The 23,491-nt window shown below is 36.4% G+C and overlaps 1 protein-coding gene across 3 annotated transcripts in view; it reads left to right on the top strand.

Annotated features, from left to right (window-relative positions):
• PLCE1 (phospholipase C epsilon 1) overlaps positions 1–23,491 on the top strand; it is a 332,730-nt gene that overhangs the window by 262,943 nt on the left and 46,296 nt on the right. For all 3 annotated transcript variants that reach the window (XM_074233338.1, XM_074233336.1, XM_074233337.1), the window contains exons 18-20: positions 2,428–2,544; positions 4,361–4,519; positions 15,728–15,857. In XM_074233338.1, the coding sequence (XP_074089439.1) occupies positions 2,428–2,544; positions 4,361–4,519; positions 15,728–15,857 (406 nt within the window). The remainder of the gene's footprint in view (positions 1–2,427; positions 2,545–4,360; positions 4,520–15,727; positions 15,858–23,491) is intronic.

Below are 23,491 nucleotides of genomic sequence, written 5' to 3'. Positions count from 1 at the left end.
CAGATAACGTCACTTTTTGTCTGTTTTACTTTCTTACAAGAAACCTTTTATAAGTTGAAGGTAATTTATAAATGTTTGTAAATATAAAAAAATAAAACATCAATAAAAGCAATAAGAAAAAATGAATTTTTAAAAAGTTTCAGTGACTCCTCATAGCCTTTAGGATAAGATAAAAATTCTTCTATTTGCCCTTTGAAGCCTTTCCCAATATGGATATATGGCTATAGTGGGCCTTTCCAGATCAATCACACATTACTCATTCTCTTGTCCTCTGTGATCCAATCAGACCGGTGTACCCAATGTTCCTGTACACCATAGTACATTGCCTGTCTTTTTCCTTTTATACAGGCTGATCTTGATCCCTGCAATTTCTTTCACTGAACTGCTACTTGTAGGAATTCCTTCCTCCCTTTAAAATTTGACCCTAAAAAAACCCCAAAAATCTTGACCCAAGCTCTGCTTCCTCTAAGAAACCTTTCCTGATTCCCCCAGAAATTCTCCTAATGTTTACTTAGTAGATGTTCTCATTCTTTATCTGCATTTATGTTGTACCCTCCTCCTAGAATGTAAGCAGTTAGAGGAGCTTACTCTTTATCTCCATAATGTGCCATCCCCTTTCTCCTCCTTCTATTTCTTCCTGTGGGTCTTTCTAAGTCATAAGCCTAACAGTGTTATTCCCCTTGTTAAAAACCTTCAGTGGTTCTTTATTGCAGTGAGCATATGAGGCAGGTTCTTCCACCTAACGTCAAAGGTCCTCTATTGGTCTTCCTCTTAGAAGCAGCTGAGTGGTTACACTGGAGTCAGAAAGACCTGAATTCAAATTCAGCCTGATTTACTAGCTATGTGATCCTGGGCAATTCACTTCATCTCTGTTGCTTCAGTTTCCTCATCTGTCAAATGGGAATAACTTGGTGGATGACGCCCCCCCCTCCACAAAGGGCTGTTATGAAGATCAAATGAGACCATCATTGTAAATTACTTAGTCCAGAGCCTGCTTCTTCTACCCCTCTCTCCAGCCTCTCTTGCCAGCCTTCTCTTGAATTCCTCCACCTCCTGCCCTCTGCATTCCAACCAAACTAGGCTGCTCATTGTTCCCCGGGCTTAGCATTCTATTTCCCACTCCTTTGCATGGTACAAATCATCCCCCCATTCTCTGCCTCGCAGATTCCTCCTCTTTCAAGGCTCAGCTGAAATGTCCACTACTGCCTGAAACCTGTCCTGATCCCTACCCCCAGTTGCTGGCCCCCTTAGCCTCCTCAAGTTTGCTTATATGTCTGCTCAATTGACTTTTCTGTGAACATGTTATATCCATCCGGGAATTGTACACTCTTCAGGGGCAGTGACTGTTTGCGTTTTCTGTCTAAGACAATGCCTTACATGGTAAGCTGCTGAACTGCACAGTGGATAGAGGGCTGAGCTTGGAATCAGAAAGGTCTCAGTTTGAATCCTGCCTCAGACTCGAGCTGTGTGCTTCTTGGCAAGTCTTTTAACCCCTCTCTTTCCTCCTCCATAAAATGGGAATAATAATAATATACTCCACAGTGGTATTCTGAGGATCAATGAGATCTATTTAAAGTACTTTGCAAACTTTAAGATACTAATATATATGCTATTATCATCATCATCATCATCATCATCATCATCATCATCATCATCATTATCAACAATTTCTGTTGAAATTGTTGAGTAACCAGTTCATGCATTTAGCTTGGCCAAGTGATTGACTGTAGATAAAGACTCCACAAAACTGCATGGCAATTTCCAAGGCTTCCAAAATTTCTTTAGTCACTTTGGCAGTGAAAGCCCAGTTCTTGTTTGACTCTCAATAGGACTGACTCATCCCTAGCAAAAGAGATCCCAAACAGTTTGAGTAGAAACAACGTCATCCTCCTTCCCTTTCCTGTTGATACTACCTTCATTACCACCACCACCACCACCTCTTGGAGATGGGCATCTGCTACCACCAGAAACCATATCCTATGGCAGGTATTAAAGTAGCATGGGCTAAAAAAGATTTTGCCAGGAGGGAGTCTTCTCCCCTAAGGTCACTTTCAAGGCTATGCCACCTGACTGTCCCAAATTTAGACTACTTTGAAGACAGGGAGCGACATTAGTATTTCATCTCAGTTTTCTACATCCAATTTATCTCCTTAGCTATGACAAAAAAAATTAATGAATTTGTGCATAGAAAGAGCTGATACCTTACTTAATTACAAAATGAAGTTCAGTGATTTGATATATCTTTGTGTATATTCACATAATTCACATTGAGACAGCATCGATTTGTGCTGACAAGTTAAATGCTCACAAATTAAATACAGTAGTATTTATAGGTATCTTGTCCCATATGACATTATGCATTTTTTCTTATATACTACATATGTGCTCCTATAAAAAAGTATATGTATTATATTTTGGCTCTTTTAGGAAGTTGTTGAAGCCATTGATCGCAGTGCCTTCATCAATTCGGACCTGCCTATCATAATATCTATAGAAAATCACTGTTCATTGCCTCAGCAACGAAAAATGGCAGAAATTTTCAAGGTGAGTGTTAGTTTAAATGCTGAGAGAATATCATGACAGCATTCCTGTAAATATTACTGAGAATTTTCCTGATTTTAAGTAGCTATTCACAAAATTAACACAGTTTGAGGTATACCTGGAACTTTTCTTGACTGCAACCAAAGAATTCTGGAATGATCTGATAAAGTCCAGAGTACTCTTATGATATCTCACAAGGCAACTCTCAGACAGCAAAGAAGGCCAGGACTTTCCCTGAACAAGCTCAAGCTTCTTATGTATCTATCCCTTGACTAATCTTTGAGATAGAGAGATTGCTGAAATGCCAAGGTTTAAGTCCCTTCATTTGGAGAAAAACAGGGAAAGGTGGCTAACTTATTATTAATATAATAAAGTCTTTAGAACTTAATGAATTAATAAATATGGAATAGAAAAGAACCCAATTGTAAATGTAGTAGGAGTATACTACATCCCTGTATAGTACATTACTCCCCTGCCCCCTTGCTAGCTAACTCTCTCATACAGAAGTATTAAATGTAGAAAGAAGGGAAGGGTTAACAGGTTGTAGTTTGACCAAGCAAAGTAAGATAGCTTATAAAAAACTGAGGTATAAGTTCTTAAGGACAATCAACAAAGAGAAACAAGATACTATCTGCTTAAAATCAACTTGTGCTTTACCACAACCACCTTCTTGCAGTAAGACTTTTAATATTGAGTCTGTAACCTTGAGGCATGAGCAGACTCACCCTGTGGGGGATTTATGCAACCAGGAAGAGAAGGGCCTATCTTGGACCTGGCGGGTAGGACACCTGTCATATGTAGAGCACCCAAGGTAGGGACCATCTTACCACAAGAAGGAATGAGTCAGACCATTTATCTTTGTGTTTTGGAGCTCTTGAGCTCTCATTGATTTGCCCCTGCCAAACCACAGTGTGGGTTGTTTGGTCTAGAACAGGGCTGTCCAACTTTACTTTTAAAAGTTTTTTGAAAAATATACAATATATTTTGATTTGCCATTTAATGAGAGCTCTTTGATAGCTCAGCTTCCTTTACTAAGCATTTAGTAAATCCACAGGAGGCCACATTTTGGATAGCCTCGGTCTGGGAAGAAGGCATGGTCTCCTGGGCCCCCCAAGTGTTTTAATGCAGTCACCATATATGTGAACCAACTCTGCTGAAACATGGCAGAAACAGGAGAAAAATGAAAGCATCATGAATCTAGACTCTCAATGGATAAATGCATTCACACTAAAATCCTTCACCTGATGGGATAAGGCATAGAGCTGGGGAAGAGAGGTAGCTCACTTTCTGACAGCTGTCAAAAACTTGGTGTGAGCCCAGGCAGGCATACCTCTATCTTTGTTAGAGTACATCATAAGAGATGATAGACTCTACTAAACTGGATCAGAAATTTTGATCAGTAGCACACTCTGGTGGTTAAATATCTGAGGGTAGGAGGGGTGGAAACTGGGAAGGAGGAGTCAGTTTGCTTTTTTTTTAGCTTTGTCTTTTAGCTCTGCTGATGGGATGCTGGGGAGGTTTTTGCTCTTAGCTAAGTAACCAATCTTCTAAATGATGCTATAAAACACTTATTTCAAAGGAAACTTGTTGAGGGTTTATTACTCACCTTTCATGAAAGAACTTTCTTCATGCCTTCCCAGCTTTTTTCTCTTCTTACCATTCCTGCCAAAGACTCTCAAAAAAATTTCTTTCCCTAGTTGTCTGCCAAGAACAGTTATGGAAAGGCAGCCCTGTACCGAAGCAGATGTGGGTCTTCTACCCTAGTGCAAGCAGACCTAGATGCGAGTAACAGAAGTTTGTCTTCTATTTGATATTTCAGACTGTATTTGGAGAAAAACTAGTTGCCAAGTTTTTATTCGAGAGTGATTTTTCTGATGATCCAATGCTTCCTTCACCTGACCAACTTAGGAGAAAAGTACTTCTTAAAAACAAAAAACTGAAAGCTCATCAGACTCCAGTGGATATATTAAAACAAAAGGTATGTTCTCTTAATACAAAGAGATGCTAAAAATAGTATGACACACTAGGAATAAAGAAATAGTAGCATTTTTATATTTCCTGTGACCTTTTCTTTGCTACTAGGAAACAATAATCAAGAGAATAAATTACTAATTTTTGGTTATGTTTCCCCAACTAATTAATACAATTAGAAATTCTGGAAACTGGGAGAAATGAAACTAGAGGTGGGGGAAGAAAGAATCTAAACAAAAAGCAAGAGACTGGTATTGTAGTCTATCCAAGTGCAGAAGACACAGATCAGATGCAGTCATAGCGGGCAACTTCTGGGAAGGGACCTAGTGGAGATTGAGGGAGAAGGAGAAGGAACAGGAGGTACAAAGGGAAGCATGAATACCCTGGTGATACTCATGGTGCAGTCACAGTGGGAGCATATGGTAGTGGAGAGGAGAAGGGATGGGACCAGACAGAGCCAGTTGTTGAAATTTGAAGAGAGCATTTACACCTTGTTAATCCACTACAAGGAAAGCTTGAGTTATTGCTTTATGGATTTCCAGACTTAAGAAAGGGACAACTAAAATGCTAACAATGCAGATGAAACTTAAATGGGGGCCCCATCCTCTGTTGTTTTGTGAAAGGAGTTTGTCAAACATTTATCAGCTCACCATTAAGTGGGACCCTCCAGTTCTTCAAAATAAAGGACCTACAGAGGATCCCGAAGGTCTGGATGGAATGAAAAAGAATTGGATCACCTCCCTCTTTCCTGCCCCCCCCCCAAGGCCATCACCTTGCAGTTTACTGTATTTGCATTTTGATTTTCTAATTTATATTTGGATAAAAATTATTATTATTATCCCTCTTCCAAAAGTCTTTATTTTTGTGAAATTTATTTCTTTTGGAATTTTTGAAATGTTCTGTGAAAGGCAATAACAGAAAAACAATGAAATAGGAAACAGAATCCTGAGTTCTAGTCATAGCTCTCCTATCTACTGGTCCTATTTTCAGTCACTTAACTTCTGTTGAATCTTTATCCATAAAATTGGCAAAATAATATCTACGTTACCTCTCATGAAGGATAATTATAATGATCTGATAAGAAATGTGATAGTGTTTTGCACACTGGGAAATATGATAAAAATATAAGGAATTATATTCTTTGGAAATTTTTTATTTTTTGGGAAAAAAGGAATTTTTGCTGTTCTTTTATGTTTAGACAATATTAGAGTTTTTAAATGACTCACATTTGCATACTTTTTGACAGTGTGTAAACTTCCTTGTGTAATAAGTAGTATGAGTATTGTTATTTTCTTTTTACAGTTGAGGAAATGGAAACTCAGAAATAAAATGACTTACCCCCTTAGCTAGTAAGGATCAAATGTACCAAACACAGCAATAAGTGCTGAGGATACAAAGAAAGATAGAAACAGTCCCTGCCTTCAATGAGTTTACTGTGTAATAGGTGAGACAAACAAATCTATACAGGATAGAGATCATATCAGAGGGAATTAAAGAATTAAAGGCTTCACATGGAAGGTAGAATTTTTATCTGAGACATCAAGGAAGTCAGGAAGCAGAGCTAAGGAAAATGCAGAAAGTCGGGGGTTAGAATATTTCGTGTAGCAATAGAAAAGAAACCAGTGTCTTGGCATCAGAGAATACTTAGAGAATAAAGTATGAGAACACTAGATAGGTTTTCCAGATGCCACTCTCTCCTGGTTCTCCTGCCAATCTTATCACTACCTCTCTGTGTCCTTTTCTGAATCCTCCTGCAGATCATGTGCTCCACTCATAAGTATGCTTCAAAGTTCTGTCCTGAATGATCTTCTTTTCTCTCTCATTACTACTTCTCTTGGTGTTCTTCTCAAATCCCCTGAATTTACTTATTGTCTCTGTGCTGTTGATTCTCAAATCTATGTATCCTGCTCTGCTGGATATATAATCTCTCTGCTGCCCTCCAATCTCACAACTCCCACTGCCCATCAGACTTCTTTTCTTAGATGTCCATAGATTTTTTTGAACTCAATATGTTCAAAAACAGAACACCTTATCTTTTCCCCCTAAACCTTGCCCAACTTCTCTAGGCCCTCAAGATCCCAACCTGGGAGTCATTCAGGAATCCTTACTATGTCTAACCATCCCACCATATATCCAAGCTGCTTTCAGGGCCTGTCAATTACATCTTTTCAATATATCTCCAATACACCCTCTTCTCTTCTTTGACACTGCCTCCATTTTAGAGCAGGCCCTCCTCATCCCATACCTACCTGCTGGTGGGTTTGCTGATGGTCTGCCTGCCTCAGTTCTCATCCACTCCAAAACATCCTACATTCAACCACCAAAATGATTTTTCTAAATTGCAGGTCCAATCCTGTCAGCTCCCTCCCTACTCAGTAAATTCATACCCTGTGTTTAGCATTCCAAATGCTTCATAATGGAAGCGCCCCTTTCTCTCTAGTGGTCCCCCATACCTCCTGATCTCCCTGACTTCCTTTAAGCCTAAAAAGCCTTTCCCAATCCTTCTTAATTCTGAAACCTTCCTTTGTTAGTTATTTCCTGTTCATCCTGCATATAACTTACTTTGCTCATACTTTCTGCACATTGCCACCCCCACCCCACCCCTGCATTAGACTGAACCCACTTCAGGGAACTATCCTTTGCCTCTTTTTGTAGCCTGATCCTTAGTATACTGCCTGCCACAAGAGAAGTTAAATAGATATTTATTAATTGTTGATTGATTGATTGTGCTTTGACATGACTGATCCTGTTTCATTATGGGATTTAAAGACAAGAATCAAATTATCTTTCCCTACAACAACAGCTGTTGAAATATTTCTGAGAATATTGAAATCTGCTCTTTAATAGCTACAGCTTTTGTACATTTCCTTGGAGTGATATCCACTCTTAAAAACCACAAAATTAAAAATACAACAAAAGAGAGCAATTGCTATAAATAAGTATGGCACAAAAACCAAACTCAGATGACAGAGAGCTAAATAAAGGAAAGGAAAAAAAGCACTCCAGAGATTTGTCTGGTCAGAGTGAAATGTTCTGAATCAGACCAGTATCACTAGAAACACATAAAAAAGACAATTGCTATCACAAAATGAAACTATATCAAAATTACTGTTTGTACCAAGTGGCACAACAGGTGAGAGCACTGGACCTAGAATCAGGAAGGTTTAAGTTCAAATCTGACTTCAGACACTTAGAAGCTGTGTGACCCTGGGTAAGTTACTTAACCACTATCTACCAAAAACTATAGAAGGAAATGGCAAACCACTCCAGTATCCTTGTCAAGAAAACCCCATGGGAGGACTTCCAGGCAAGATGTCGGAGAGAAGTCAGGCACTGTTTTAAGCTTCTGGCACCCCGTTACTGACCAGCCCACTGAGTAATCCCCAGAGTTCCTAACCCCACTGAGCAAGGCCTCTAGGAATCTCAACACCAAAGGTCTGTGAACCACCCCCTCCCCCAACACAAAAACCTAGAGAAAGAGCCCAAAATAAAGAAAGGTCAGTGCAAAGTGGGGTCCATTGGATGTTACCTTGAAGATAAGGATACCAACTCAGAGGAGAATATGATCTCCAACCCAGAAAGACTTCTTAGAAGAGATCAGAAAGGAATTTAAAAACGAAATGGAAAAACTGGGAAAAGAAATGCAAGAGAAAATGAACACTAGGCAAGAAAAAATTGATATCTTACAACAAGAAAACAAATCCTTTGATAACATAATTAGGGGGTGGCTAGGTGGCACAGTGGATAGAGCACTGGCTCTGGAGTCAGGAGTACCTGAGTTCAAATCCAGCCTCAGACACTTAATAATTACCTAGCTGTGTGGCCTTGGGCAAGCCACTTAACCTCATTGCCTTGCAAAAACCTAAAAAAAAAAAAACACAGGCAAATGGAAAAATATAAAAACTCCTTCAAAACTAAAATTGACCAATTGCCAAAGGAGACACAAAAGGTAAACGAAGAAAACTCTTCTCTAAAAAATGATTGAAATCTGTGGAGAGTGACTTCATGAGTCAACAAGAATCTGTTAAATGAAATAGAAAAAATAGAAGAAAATGTAAAATACCTCACTGACAAAACAACTGACCTGGAAAAAAAAGATCCAAGAGAGACAATTTAAGAATTAAATGACTTCCTGAAAACCTTGGAAAAAATAAACCTGGACTCCATACTTCAGAATATAGTGAAGGAGAACTGCCCTGATAACTGGAACCAGAAGGCAAAATGATCATTGAAAGAATGGTCCCCCCCTTGAAAGAGATCCCAAAATGAAAACACCAAGGAATTTTGTGGCCAAACTCCAGAACTATCAGATCAAGAAGAAAACCCTGCAAATGGCAAGAAAAAATCAATTCAAATACTAAGGAGCTACAGTCAGGATTACACAGGACCTGACTAAATCAACATTAAGGCATCAAAGGACCTGGAATATGATATTTCAAAGAGCAAGGGGGCTTGGAATAGAGCCAAGAATTTACTATCCAGCAAAACTGAGCCTTCTCTTCCAGAGGAAAAGATAGACATTCAATGAAATAGGAGATTTTCAACTTTTCCTGATTAAAAGACCAGAGCTAAACAAAAAATTTGATCTTCAAACAGGAGACTTAAGAGATACATGAAAAGGTAAACAAGGGAAAAGGAAAAAAACTGTTATCTAGTAAGATTAAACTGGCCATATCCCTACCTAGGAGAAAGATTCTCATAACTCTTGAGAATATACTTAGCCAAAAGTAATAGACACTCATGACTTGTCCATGACTTTGTTAGAAAAATAATATATCCTTAAAAAGGGAAAACAGTAAAGAGATGGGAGGAAGGAGGAGAGTGAATGGGGTAAATTACATCACATGAAGATGTGCAAAGGACCTATTGCAGTAGAAGGGAAGAAAGGAGGTAAAAACTGCTTGAATCTTACTCTTATCAGATTTGGCTCAAAGAAGAATTAAAAACACACTCACTTGAATTTAATAACTTCTCTTAACTTTCAAGTATTAGGAGGGGAAAGTGGGAGGAGGTAGGAAAGAAGAAACTGACAGGAGGAAGGGAAGGAAGAAGAAGAAAAGGGAAAGGGAAAGGAGAAAGAAAGGGAGGGGGGTGTTGGATAGAAGAGGATAAACCTACTAAAGGAGGTGGTTTTCAGAAGCAAAATACTGGGGAATAGGGATAAGGTTTAAAAAAAAAAGGGGGAGAAATACAAACGAAGGGAAGATAGCATGGAGAGCAATGAAGAATTGGTAATTATAACTTTGAATGTGAATAGGATGAACTCTCTCATAAAATGGAAGCAAATAACAGAGTGGATTAAAAAAAACAGAATCCTGTAATATGCTGCTTACAAGAAACAACATTTGAAGCAGAAAGATATAATCAGAGTAAAGGTAAAAGGTGGGGAGCAGAATATGTTATGTTTCAGCTGAAGTGAAAAAGGCAGGGGTAGCAATCCTTATCTCAGCAAAGCTGCTGCAAAAAATAGATCTCATTAAAAAAGGTAAGGAAAGAAACTATATCCTCCTAAAAGGTACTATAGTCATTGAAGTAATTTCAATACTAAATATAATTGTGGTATAATGCACCAAGCATCCAAATTCTTAAGAGGGGAAGCTGAATGAGTTACAGGAAGACATCGACAGCAAAACTTTACTGGTGGGAGACCTCAATCTCCCTCTCTCAGAATTAGATAAATCTAACCATAAAATAAACAAGTCAGTTAAGGACTAAATAGAATGTTAGAAAACTTAGATATGATAGACCTTTGGAGAAAATTGAAAGGAACAGAAAGGAATATACCTTTTTCTCTGCAGTATGTGGTACCTACACAAAAACTGACCATATACTAGGGAATAAACGCCTCATAATCAAAAGCAGAAAGGGAGAAATAATGAATACTTCCTTTTCAGACCATAATGCAGTAAAAATCATGTGCAATAATAGGCCATGGAGAAATAGACCTAAAACTAATTGGAAATTAAATAACTTCATTTTCAAGAAAGAGTGGATCAAGCAACAAAAATCATAGAAAGAATTAATGATTTCATCCAAAATAATGACAATAACAAGACAACATACCAAAACTTATGGAATACAGCCAAAGCACTTATTAGGGAATATATTATATCTCTAAATGCTTACAAGTATAAGTTAGAGAAAGAGGAAGTCAATGAACTGAGTAGACAACTAAAAGGTTAGAGAAAATAACAAATTAAAATCCTCAAATGCCAAATTAGAAATTCTAAAAAAAGGAAAAATTAATAAAATCAAAAGCAGGAAGAGTTGGTTCTATGAAAAAAAAACAATAAAATAAATAAACCTTTGGTTAATTTGATTTTAAAAAAAAGAAAACCAAATTACTAGTATCAAAAATGAAAAAGGTGAACACCAATGAGGAAGAAATTTAAGTAATTCAGAACTATTTTGCCCAACTGTATGCCAAAAAATTGATAATCTAAGTGAAATGGATGAATATTTACAAAAATATAAATTGCCCAGGTTAAATGAAGAAGAAATTAAATACCTAATTAACCCTGTCTCAGGAAAAAGAAATTCATCAAGTCATCAATGAACTCCCTAAGAAAAAATCTCCAGAGCCAGATGAATTCACAAGTAAATTCTAGCAAATATTCAAAAAACAATTGTTTCCAATTCTGTATAAACTATTTAGAAAAATACATGAAGACAGAACTGCCTAGTTCCTTCTATATCACTAATATTGTACTGATACCTAAACCAGAAAGAGTCAAAACAGAGAAAGAAATTATAGACCAATTTCCTAATGAATATGGATGCAAAAATCTTAAATAAAATATTAGCAGGGCAATTATAGCAAGATATCACTAAGATAATACACTATAACCAAGCAGAATTTATTCCAGGTACACAGGCTTGGTTCAATATTAGGAAAATTGTAAGCATAATTCACTCTATCAGTAACAAACCTAACAGAAATCATATGGTTATCTCAATAGATGCTGAAAAAAATCTTTGACAAAATACAGCACCCATTCCTACTAAAAACACCAGAGAGTGTAGGAATAAATGGATTGCTCCTTAAAATGATAAGCAGTATCTAACTGAAACCATCAGAAAGCATTAAATGCAATGGGGGGTAAGCTAGAAGCATTTCCAATAAGATCAGGGATGAAACAAGGATGGCCATCATCACCACTGCTATTCAATATTGCATTAGAAATGTTAGCTTCAGGGGTGACTAGGTGGCGCAATGGATAGAGCACTGGCCCTGGAGTCAGGAGTACCTAAGATCAAATCCAGCCTCAGACACTTAATAATTACTTAGCTGTGTGGCCTTAGGCAAGCTACTTAATCCCATTGCCTTGGAAGGAAGGAAGGAAGGAAGGAAGGTAGGTTAGCTTCTACAATAAGAGAAGAAAAAGAAATTGAAGAAATTAGAATTAGGAAGGAAGAAACAAAACTCTAACTCTTTACAGATAATATGAGAGAATCCTAAAAAACCATATTAAAAACTAATGGAAATGATTAGCAACTTTAGCAAAGTTGCAGGATATGAAATAAACCATATAAATCCTCAACATTTATATATATATATATAAAATTTATATTTTATATTTTATATATATATATATATATATATATATATATATATATATATATTACCAACAAGATACAGCAGCAAGAGTTAGAAAGAGGAAAAACCATTTAAAATAACTTCAGACAACATAAAATACTTGGGAGTCTACCTGCCAAAGCAGACTCATAAACTCTATGAAAATTACTATAAAAAAATTTTTCACATAAATAAAATCAGATCTAAATAACTACAAATATCACCTGCTCATAGAGAGACTGAGCTAATAAAATAAAAATGGCAATTCAACCTAAATTAAACTACCTATTTAATTCCAAAAAAAATTACTTTAATGAGCTAGAAAAAATAGTAACAAAATTCATATACAGAAACAAAAAGTCAAGAATATCAAGGGATTTGAAGGAAAAAAGCAAAAGAAGATGGCTTAGCCTTACTAGATCTAAAATTATATTATAAAGCATCAGTCATCAAAACTGTCTGGTACTGGCTTAGAAATAGAGGGGGGGGGGCAGCTAGGTGGCACAGTGGATAGAGCACCGGCCCTGGAGTCAGGAGTACCTGGGTTCAAATCCGGTCTCAGACACTTAATAATTACCTAGCTGTGTGGCCTTGGGCAAGCCACTTAACCCCGTTTGCCTTGCAAAAAAACCTTAAAAAAAAAAGAACTCTCTCTTCAATAAAAATGCTGGGAAAACTGTTTAGGATGGCAGAAACTAGGATTAGATCAACATCTCACACTCTATACCAAGAAAAGGACAAAATGAGTGCAGGATTTAGACATAAAAGACAATATAAGCAAATTAGGAGAACAAGGAGTAGTTTACCTGTCAAATCTATGGAAAAGGGGAGCAGTTTATGACCAAGGAAGAGATGAAGAACGCTATAAAAAAACAAACTGAATTATTTTAATTACATTTTGATTACAAAGACAAAACCACTGTAAGCAAGATCAAAAAGAATGTAGTAAATTGGAAAACAGTTACAACTAGTGTTTCTGACAAAGGACTAATTTCTAAAATATATAGAGAACTTAGTAAAATTTATATAAAAAAAGCCATTCCCCAGTTGCCAAATGGTCAAAGGATATGCAAAGGCAATTCTAGGAAGAGGAAATCAAAGCTATCCATAGTCATATGAAAAATTGCCCTAAATCATTTCTAATTAGAGAAATGCAAATTAAAGTATCTCTGAGGTACCACCTCACACTCTCAGATTGGCCAATATGATCAGAAAGGATAATGATCAATGTTGGAGGGGATGTGGGAAATCTGGGACACTGGTGCATTGTTGGTGGAGTTGTGAACCAATCCAACCTTTCTGGAGAACAATGTGGCATTATACCCAAAGTGCAATAAAAATGTGCATCCCCTTTGACCCCACTGGGTCTCAACCCTGAAGAGATCATGAAAAAGGGTAAAAAACATCACTTGTACAAAATTATTCATAGCAAGTCTGTTTGTAGTGGCAAAGAATTGGAATTTGAGGAGATGCTTTCAATTGGGGAAATGGCTGAACAAATTGTGGTATATGTACATTATGGAACACTATTGTTCTATTAGAAATCAGGAGGACTGGGATTTCAGAAAAGCATAGAAAGACTTGCATGAATTGATGCTGAGCAAGATAAGCAGAACTGGAAGAACATTACATCCTAACAGCAACATGGGGGTGATGATCAACCTTGATGGACTTGCTCACTCCATCAGTGCACTAAGCAGGGACAATTTTAGGGCATCTGTGATAGAGAATGCCATCTGTATGCAGAGAAGGATCCTTGAAGTTTAAACGAAGACCAAAGATTATGATCTTCAAAAGTTGTCTTATGCAAATGGTCAAAGGATATACAGAGGCAATTTACAGATAAGGAAATCAAAGCAATCCCTATTTATATGAAACATTGCTCTAAATCATTACTTATTAGAGAAATGCAAATTAAAGCATCTCTGAGGTACTACCTCACACCTCTCAGACTGGCCAATATGACCAAGAAAGGACTATGGTCAATGTTGAAAGGGATGTGGGAAATCTGGGACACTAATTCATTGTTGAAGCTGTGAACTCATCGAACCTTTCTGGAGAGCCATTTTGAATTACAGCCAAAGGGCAATAAAAATGTGCATACCCTTTATCCAGCTATACCACTACTGGGTCTATACTCTGAAGTGATCCTGAAAAAATTAAAACATCACTTGTACAAAAATATTCATAGCAGCTCTGTAGTGGCAAAGAATTGGAAATTGAGTGAATATCCATCAATTGTGGAATATGTATGTTATGGAATATTATTGTTCTATTAGAAACCAGGAGGGATGGGAATTCAGAGAAGCCTGGAAGGATCTGCAGGAACTGATGCTGAGAGAGATGAGCAGAACCAGAAGAACATTGTATACCATAACAGCAACATTGAGTTGATGATTAATCTTAATGGACTTGCTCATTCTATCAATGCAACAATCAGGGACAATTTGAGGGTTTCTGTGATGGAGAATATCACCTGTATCCAAAGAAAGAATTGTGGAGTTTGAACAAAGACCAAAGACTATTCTAACCTTTAATTTAACAAAAAAAAAAACATCATTATGTAATTTTGCTATGCCTCATATTTTTTTTCCTTAAGATTATGATTTCTCTCCCAACACATTCAACATAGATCAGTGTATTATAGAATGGAAACAATGTAAAGATTAACAGATGCCTTCTGTGAGGGTGGGGGGGGAGGGAAGTGAGATTAGGGGGGAAAAACTGTAAAATTCAAAAAATAGGGGTGGCTAGGTGGTGCAGTAGATAGAGCACCAATCCTGGTATCAGGAGTACCTGAGTTCAAATCCAGCCTCAGACACTTAATAATTGCCTAGCTGTGTGGCCTTGGGCAAGCTACTTAACCCCATTGCCTTGCAAAAATCTAAAAATTAAATAAATAAATAATTTTTTAAAAAGTTATCTTACATATTACATAATTTTGATATAGCTAATATTTTCTTCCTTGTGGCTATCTTTTTCTCTCAATACATTCAATTTCAATCTATGTATATCATGGAAACAAATGTAAAGACTATATTAGATTGCCCTCTTTGGGAGGGGCGGAAAGAAGGGGGGGGAAATTGTAAAATTCAAAACCTTGCAAAAAAAATGATTGGTAGAAACTGCTATTGTACATAATTGGAAAACAAATAAAATATTTATAAAAAAACAAAGAAGGTAAAAGAAAACCCTATGGACAGTGGGTCAATGAAGTTATGAAGAGTCAAACAGGACTAAACAACAACATTCAAGCATCACTGTTACCTTGAGTCTGGCTATTCAATAGGCTACTCTGATCCATTGATCCTCTTGTATCCAGGTCACTTGGCTTTGACCTCATGTTGGCCTTCAAGTATCATACAATTCTGTTAAAATTCTTAGCAATGGGAATATATATGCTAATAAGAAAATAAATTTTCTTTCATATGGGCTTTTTAGGATTGTAGAATTTCAGTAGAAGTAATGACATTGATTCTGGTATTGATAGTCCTAAAGATCTGAGTTTTTTTCCCTTTAAATGAGCTAAAGTCAATAAATCTTTGATGGAGATTGTTGGCATTAAAAATACATTTAAAAGTTAGAAAACAAAATTTAGCAGATTAATGTTTACATTTTATGTTATTTTAATTTTAACAGGCTCATCAGTTGGCATCTATGCAAACACAGACCAGTAATGGTGGTAATGCCAATCCTACCCCTGCTAATAATGAAGAAGAGGAGGATGAGGAGGATGAATATGATTATGACTATGAATCTCTTTCTGATGGTAAGAAAAGAATACTGTGAGGTGCTTAGAGAAATACTTGGATTGTTTTAATTTTTTTTATAAATAAAGCTGGCACATATGTTAAGGCCAGGTAAATTCCCTTCTTATAAACTTCTAGACTATAGTCACATAACAGAGAAAGGAATATAATAGTTATAGCCACTGCTGTACTCTCCTCTAGGTAAGGGGTCAGTGTAAGAAAATCCTCTTTTTTCCCTCCAACAGAGTGGAAACTGAGGCAGACAGAGTTAAGTGACCTGCTGAGGATCACACAACTGGTGTCTGAGGCCAGATTTGAACTCATTACTTCCTGACTCCACGCCCAGCATTCTAACCTCTATACTAAAATATTTTGTCATCATGGCAATCGGCATCCTGCCCCAAAGAACCAGTGAAACCTCTTACTTTTCCTATCCCAGTGCTGAGTCTTGGCTTTCTCTTTCAGTCTCTGGCTCCCAAAATGCTCCTAAATGGGATGTTCTTCCTACTCCTCTGCCAACTTGATTCTCCCTTCTCTGGTCACACCAGTTTTCTGCTTCCCACCAACAATCCTGACTTTCCACAACCTGGTTCCATTCTACTTCTCCAGAGCTGTTTCATATCGCTCCTCTTCACACACTACACTCCAGTCAAACCATACAACTTGCTGTACTTCCTCAACATGTATGGTGCCCTCATGGCTCTGGCTCTGTTTGGTCTCAAGTCTAGTTTATATGTGAGGGGCAATGAGATGTAATGCAAAGCCTTGCCTCTCACACATACTATCACTCGGCTAGCCAGCCAGCATTTATTAAATAATTACTCTGTTTCAGCCACTCTGATACATGCCAAGGTAAATAGAGGTAAAAATACTTTTTGTCCTCAAGAATCTTGAATTCTAATGAGGGAAGCAAAATGTAAACAATTATGTACATATAAGCTACATATGTAAAGTGGCTGGAAAGTAATCTCAGAGGGAAGGCACTAGTATTTGGAGGCTCTGGGAAAGACCTCCCAAAGGCAGAATTTGAGTTGCAACATAAGAGAAAGCCAGGAAAACCAGGAGATGCAAGTCAGAGTGAAGAGTATACTCCAGGTACGGGAATGGCCAGTGAAAAGTAGTCAAGAGATGAGAGATGAGTGAGAAACAGCTATAAGGAAGGTATTGCTGGACAGTCAAGTATGTAGAAGGGAATAAAGAATAAAGGATAAGAAGGGCAAGTTTGTGAAGGACTTCAATTCAACTCAACAAAATTGTTCATATTTATTTTAATTTACTAAAGTGAACGAATAGAATATAAGAAAAATGTTAAGGAAAGATTATACAGGACTTTAAAAGATAAACAGAGGATTTTATATTTGATCCCAAAGGCACTGAGGGAGAAAATGTAGTTTATTGAATTGGAGGGGGATAACTATATGTGGAAGAAGGGATATTGTCACTGAACCCCATTGCCTTGCAAGAAAAAAGGGCTGTTTATGAGAGATGGGAAGGTAGAATTGACAAGACTTAAAGGTCAGATTTGTGGAGTGAGTGTGGACAGAAGTAGAAGATAACGGGTTGCAATATTGTGTGAGTAAGAGGTCAACAAGAGGTAAGTTTGGGCAGAGCTTTAGGAGGAAAGTAGTGACTGAGTGACCTTGGGCAAGTTATTTAATATTTTGGAGCCCAAGATTAAGTTCCAAAAAGTTTCATCAGTAGAGGAAAATCTTCTTACAGCAGTTCCCTATAATCTCTAACCCTATTTTATCTATGCCTGGAATTCCTTCTTCCTATTTTTTACCTAAGGAATTCCTACTCATCAACCCCTTTAAGAAGTCAACTCTGACACCCCCCCCCCCCCAGGAATCCGGAAAAGAAAATAATTTCATTTTCTCTGGCCTTGCACATAGTAGTTTTTTCTTAAAGGATCATTGACCCCTGACACTGCTACCTCTCAGGTTTAGTAGATTATTCTCGTTTGTAAGCCTTGATCTTTGCTTTCTGGGATTTCATATTTCAAGCTCTCCTTTTAGTTTTAGCTGATATAAATCATCTAGTATTCTGACTAAGGCACTTTGGCACTTGATTTCTTTCTTTTTGGCTACTTGTAATTTTTTTTTTTTTTACTTAAGAGAGCTGGATTTTAACTATACAAGTCCTGAAAGTTTTTATTTTGTAGTTTCTTTAAGGAAGGTGACTATCAGATTCTTTAAATTTATACTTTACACTTGGTTCTAAGACAACTGGACAGTTTTGTGATTTCTTGAAATGTGATATCTAGGTTCTTCTTTTGTTCATAGATTTCAAATAGTCCAATGATTCTTAAATTACCTCTCCTCAGTTTGTTTTCCAGATCAGTTGATTTTGCTATATGATACCTAATTTGCCTATATTTTTTTCAGTCTTTAGACTTCATCTTACTATTTCTTGATGTCTCATGGAGTTACTGGTGTCTATTTAGTCAATTCTATTTTTTTAATGTTTTTATTGATGATTTCTGTTTCCTTAATCATAGTTATCTCAAGTATTCCTTTCCCTCTCATCTCATTTAACAAATAGTATTTTTAGATAGGAAAAAATCAGCATAACTGATTAATACATTGAAAAATGTCAAAAACCTATGCACCTCCATGAAGGGTTTGGTTGGTGATATCCTCTCTCATATCTTTTCATTCAAATTCTATTTGATCTTTGTAATTTTGTTATTCACTTTAGATTTTTTGATATATAGTTGTTCTTTTATTTATTGTTTTGTATGTTGTATTTGTGTCTGCTTTCTTTACTCTGCATTATTTCATACAGTCCTTTCTGTGCTTTCCTGTATTAATCAAATACATCATTTCTTGTGGGACAATAATATTCTGTTATATTCATAAGCCACTATTTGTTTAGACATTTCTGAATCGGTGGGTATGTACTTTGTTTCCAATTCTTTGTTATCACAAAAAGTGCTATTATAAATATTTTAGTGTATGGGAAGTTTCATCTTATTGATAGATTCTTTGAGAGTAGAAATATAGTAATGAACTCTCTGTTCAAAGGGTATGGACATTTAGTTATTTTATTTGCACAATTCGAAATTGCTTTCCAAAACTGTTACACTATTTCACAGATTCACCAATAATGTATTAGTGTTCTTGTCAATCTACAACCTCTCCAACATTAACTGTAGTCATTTTTGTCATTTTTGCCAATTTGCAGTGTTTAAAGTTAAACTGGAGCGGCTAGGTGGCACAGTGGATAGCGCACCAGCCCTGGAGTCAGGAGTACCTGAGTTCAATTCTGGCCTCAGACACTTAATGATTACCTAGCTGTGTGTGGCCTTGGGCAAGCCACTTTAACCCCATTGCCTTGGGGGAAAAAAAACTAAAGTTAAACCTGTGTTATTTTTATTTTTTTTTATTTCAATAATTCAGAGGATTATTTCAGGTATTTGGAATACTTTGCAGTTCTTGTTTTGAGAACTGTTCATATCCTTGGTCAATTCTAATTTTAGGGAGTTATTTTCTTGGGTGAGTTTTGTATTTTTTGTTCCAAAAGTTCATTTTCTTTTTATATCTTCTCTATCTCTCATTTATTTTCCTATTTTCCCCTTCTGTCATTCTTAATTTGAAAGGTTCCCCCCCCCACTTACTTTTCACCTAGATAGTCAACTGGAACTGAGTCCTTTCTCTGTCCCTGGGATTAGAGCCACAGGCTGCTGTTTGCTTCTGAGCTTATTCCTCACTTAGAACCCAACTAGTGCTGCTCCTCTCCATCACCCATGGGTGAAGGTCCCCTCCTTTTTCTGCCCTGACCCAAAAGAAGGGTTTGGGAATAGTGGCCCATTATTGCACTGATGATGGAGCTGTGAAATAGTTCAGGCATTCTGAAAAGCAATTTGGAAGTATGCTAAAAAGTTACCTAATTATGTATCTCTTTGATCAGCTGTGTACAATAATAGGCATATATCCCGAAAATATTTTTTAAATAGGAAAGGGATCTTTATATACAGAAATATATACATTTCATGGTAGCAAAAAAATTAGAAAATAAGAGGGGAGGGGACAGGAGGGGAGAAACTATGATAACCTAATGAACAAAAGACATCAATAAAAACTTAATTTTAAAAATAAGATAGGGGTACCTAGGTAACACAGTGGATAGATTACCACCCTGGAGACAGGAGGACCTGAGTTCAAATTCAGCCTCAGACACATAATAATTACCTAGATATATGAACTTGGTCAAGTCACTTAACCCCATTGCCTTTCAAAAACCAAAAAATAAAATAAAATAAGATGGGGGAAGCTAGGTGGTGCAGTGACTCCAGAGCACTGGCCCTGGAGCCAGGAGAACTTAAGTTCAAATCTGACCTCAGGCATATAATACTTACTACCTCAAGTTACTCAACCCCCATTGCCTTGCAATAAATTAATTAATTAATTGATAGATAAACAAGCAAAAATAAGATGAACTTCTAGAGTAGAAAAATAATGTAATTGAAGACATTAAAAGCAACTAAAGAACTAACAGAGGAAAATTCTATTCTGGATCTGATTCTCATCAACAAGAGGAAATTTCTTAATGGAATAGTCATTATAGAAGGAATACCATAGTATTTTTTGATCAAAGAAATCCTGGAATAATCTATATATTTCCTCAATTTGGAGAGAACACATTTTAAAGGTTTCAAAGAAAGAACAGGTAGAATTCAATAGACTAAAATTCATCCTGGGAAAGTTAAGAAGCTCTTAAGAATGAAATATTGGGGTGGCTAGGTGACGTAGTGGATAAAGCACCGGCCCTGGAGTCAGGAGTACCTGGGTTCAAGTCCGGTCTCAGACACTTAATAATTACCTAGCTGTGTGGCCTTGGGCAAGCCACTTAACCCTGTTTGCCTTGCAAAAACCTAATAAAAAAAAAAAAAGAATGAAATATCAACACTATTAAAGCAAACAAACCAAAAAACCCACAGTTCTGATGAAAAGAAGCAAACTGTTTAGAGACCAATATGGATATGCAATGTGATGGTCAAATAAAGACATGTACAAAAAAGACTGAATCAGAGACAGATAATGGAGGATTGAAATAATATGAAAAAGTATTCAAACTTGAAATGAGTTCAAAGCAATGAGGAAAGCTATGTTTTCTCTGTTAGATTTGACAGTTTTAAATAAGAACAAATATCTCATGAAGCACTTTATAAGCAAGACAGCCTTTTGACTATATATTCAAAATCTCTGGCCTGTTAGCTCAAAAGAACTGGTTTCTTTAGTCCCAACTTTGCCACTGATGAACTGTAATTCTGGACAAATAACTTTACCTATATGGGAATTGCTTAATCTCTGTAATTAATGAGTTGACCTAAATGATCGCTCATATATTTTCTAGCTGTAAAAATCTACAGTTCTAACAGAGATTTTGGGAAGTGAGGATCTTTCCATACTCAGAAATTTCATGACTCCTGAATGAGGCATAAAATGTTATGTTTGGGTTTTTTTTTAGTTTAAAAGAAAAAGGGCGTGTGGAGCAAAAGTTATTCTCATATATTTGCCCATACACCGATTGATATCTCTATTTCAAGTCATTTGTTCTCACTGACTTCTATTATAATTTTTTATATTCCCACAAGGAAAAAAGTAATGAAAATCCCACCAGAATCAAGAAGCACTCTGCCTTAGTCTGTGTATTAACTGCTTGAAATACTCTGCCACATAAGTAGCCATAAATCACAAGGCAGTATTGGGTCTGGAGTCAGGAATACTTGACTGCTAATAGAAAATTACTAGCTAGGTGAGCCTAGGCAAGTTCTTTAACTGCTGTCTGCCTCAGTTTACTCAACTATAAAGTTAGCTTTGCACAGTTGTTACACAGATAAAGTAAGATGATACCTGCACAAAGCACATGATGCATAGGAAGTACTATATAAAGATAAATAATGCCCAGTGCCCTTCGATTTTTAGAGAACCCTAAGAAAAGAGGGGGGCCTTCATTCTCTGAAGAGAACTTCTAGAACTTTTGGTACTTCTTACTTTTCATCCAAGTATGCAGACTTCATATCTGAAAGCACATTCATTTAAAATCAATAACAGTATAGCTATATGAAGGGAAACTCTCTAACAACATTAAATTCCAATTTGATTGAGAGTTTTCTGTCTCTGGCCAGATACCAAACAAATCACATTTTTATGTTCTTGGTCTCATAACCATATTTTTTTCCTTTACTCTAATTATTTTCCTGCTTGTGCTGGATGTTTCCCCAACTGTCTCTTCAGAGCTTCCAAGTTGTCTCTAGCTAGGTGATTAAAAAAAATAAAAACTGCAAATTTAGGCAGAACAAATTACATTTTTCCTTAGAGACCATGGGATAAATCTTAAAAGAAGACTGTACTGAAAGTCAGGAAATTCATTTTCTAGCCCCTTCTCTTCCCTTATATAATTCATTTCATCTCTTTGAACTCTCTTATCTATAAAGTGAAGTGGTTGGACTAGATTAGCTCTAAACTCCTTTACATCTCTTAAATTATATGATCAAAAGATGTGTGGTTAACTAAGAGAGAAAACCTCAAAGTTTTCCCTAAAAAATTAGAGAATAGGGGCAGCTAGGTGGTGCAGTGGATAGAACACCGGCCCTGGAGTCAGGAGTACCTGAGTTCAAATCCGACCTCAGACACTTAATAATACGCAGATGTGTGGCCTTGGGCAAGCCACTTAACCCCATTGCCTTCAAAAACCTAAGAAAAACAAAAAAACAAAAAATTAGGGAATGAAGTTGGCAGAGACAAGTCGATATCCAGTAACAATAATAGCAATAAGTGAGGGAAAGAATAGACAGGAAGTTAAGAAAAGTTTAAAAAGAGTAATTTATTTGTTATTTATCTGATAGCCATGAGATAACAGTAATCTGGCCTATATTACCTGAGAATTTAGAACTTTCTAACTCTTAGCTAGTCTCCATGGTCTATTTATAAGTAGGTAAGCCAGATTGGAGCCCAGGCCATAATATAAATTCATACAAAGTCATATGAAGATACTATTTTCTTCAAGAGAAATTAATCTGTTTCTGTGTGTTGAAATAAAATAGTAGTCTGATAAAACATGCCAATAGCTTTAAACATAGGTCTACTATTACATAATAGGTTATTCATTATTATGGAAAACAGTAATTTCACTTTAATTATTACTAATCTTTGCAATGCTATACAGGAATTTTGAAGTTATAAAATTTCTCATTTCTTTTGTTACTTCTTTATATGACATTCTTATTATTTAAACTCTGCTTAGTGCTTCAGTTTAATTTTTCTGGCTTCATGTCTTAATTTTCTTTACTTTTATCCTCTGGCTGACTCTCTTTTTCTATAGCAGATGTCCTTAATGCTTCTCCTGCTCCTAACAGTCAGGAAGGTAAAGGCTATTTGATCATTTTAACTGCATGAATTTCATCATTGTATGTAAACTGCTTGTTATTGCTTGGTATGAAATTGTGGTACCTCTGTAAATAAGTGTTAGAGAATAATTTCTGTATTTATAGTATTTAGTAGCCTGCATAGCACTGATTTGGTATGAGGATATTTTGGTCTATGTATAAATGAACTGAAAATAGTAAATCTTGAACAAGACACCAAAGAAAATGTTAATAGATTAGTAAGGATATAAAGAGAATTTGTAGCTAAAACTATTGCTGTTGCCT

The sequence above is a fragment of the Macrotis lagotis genome, chromosome 4, assembly GCF_037893015.1.
Source record: "Macrotis lagotis isolate mMagLag1 chromosome 4, bilby.v1.9.chrom.fasta, whole genome shotgun sequence".
Taxonomy (NCBI): domain Eukaryota; kingdom Metazoa; phylum Chordata; class Mammalia; order Peramelemorphia; family Peramelidae; genus Macrotis; species Macrotis lagotis.
The sequence above is the reverse complement of the archived record's forward strand: the minus strand, read 5'-3'. Positions and strand labels throughout refer to the sequence as shown.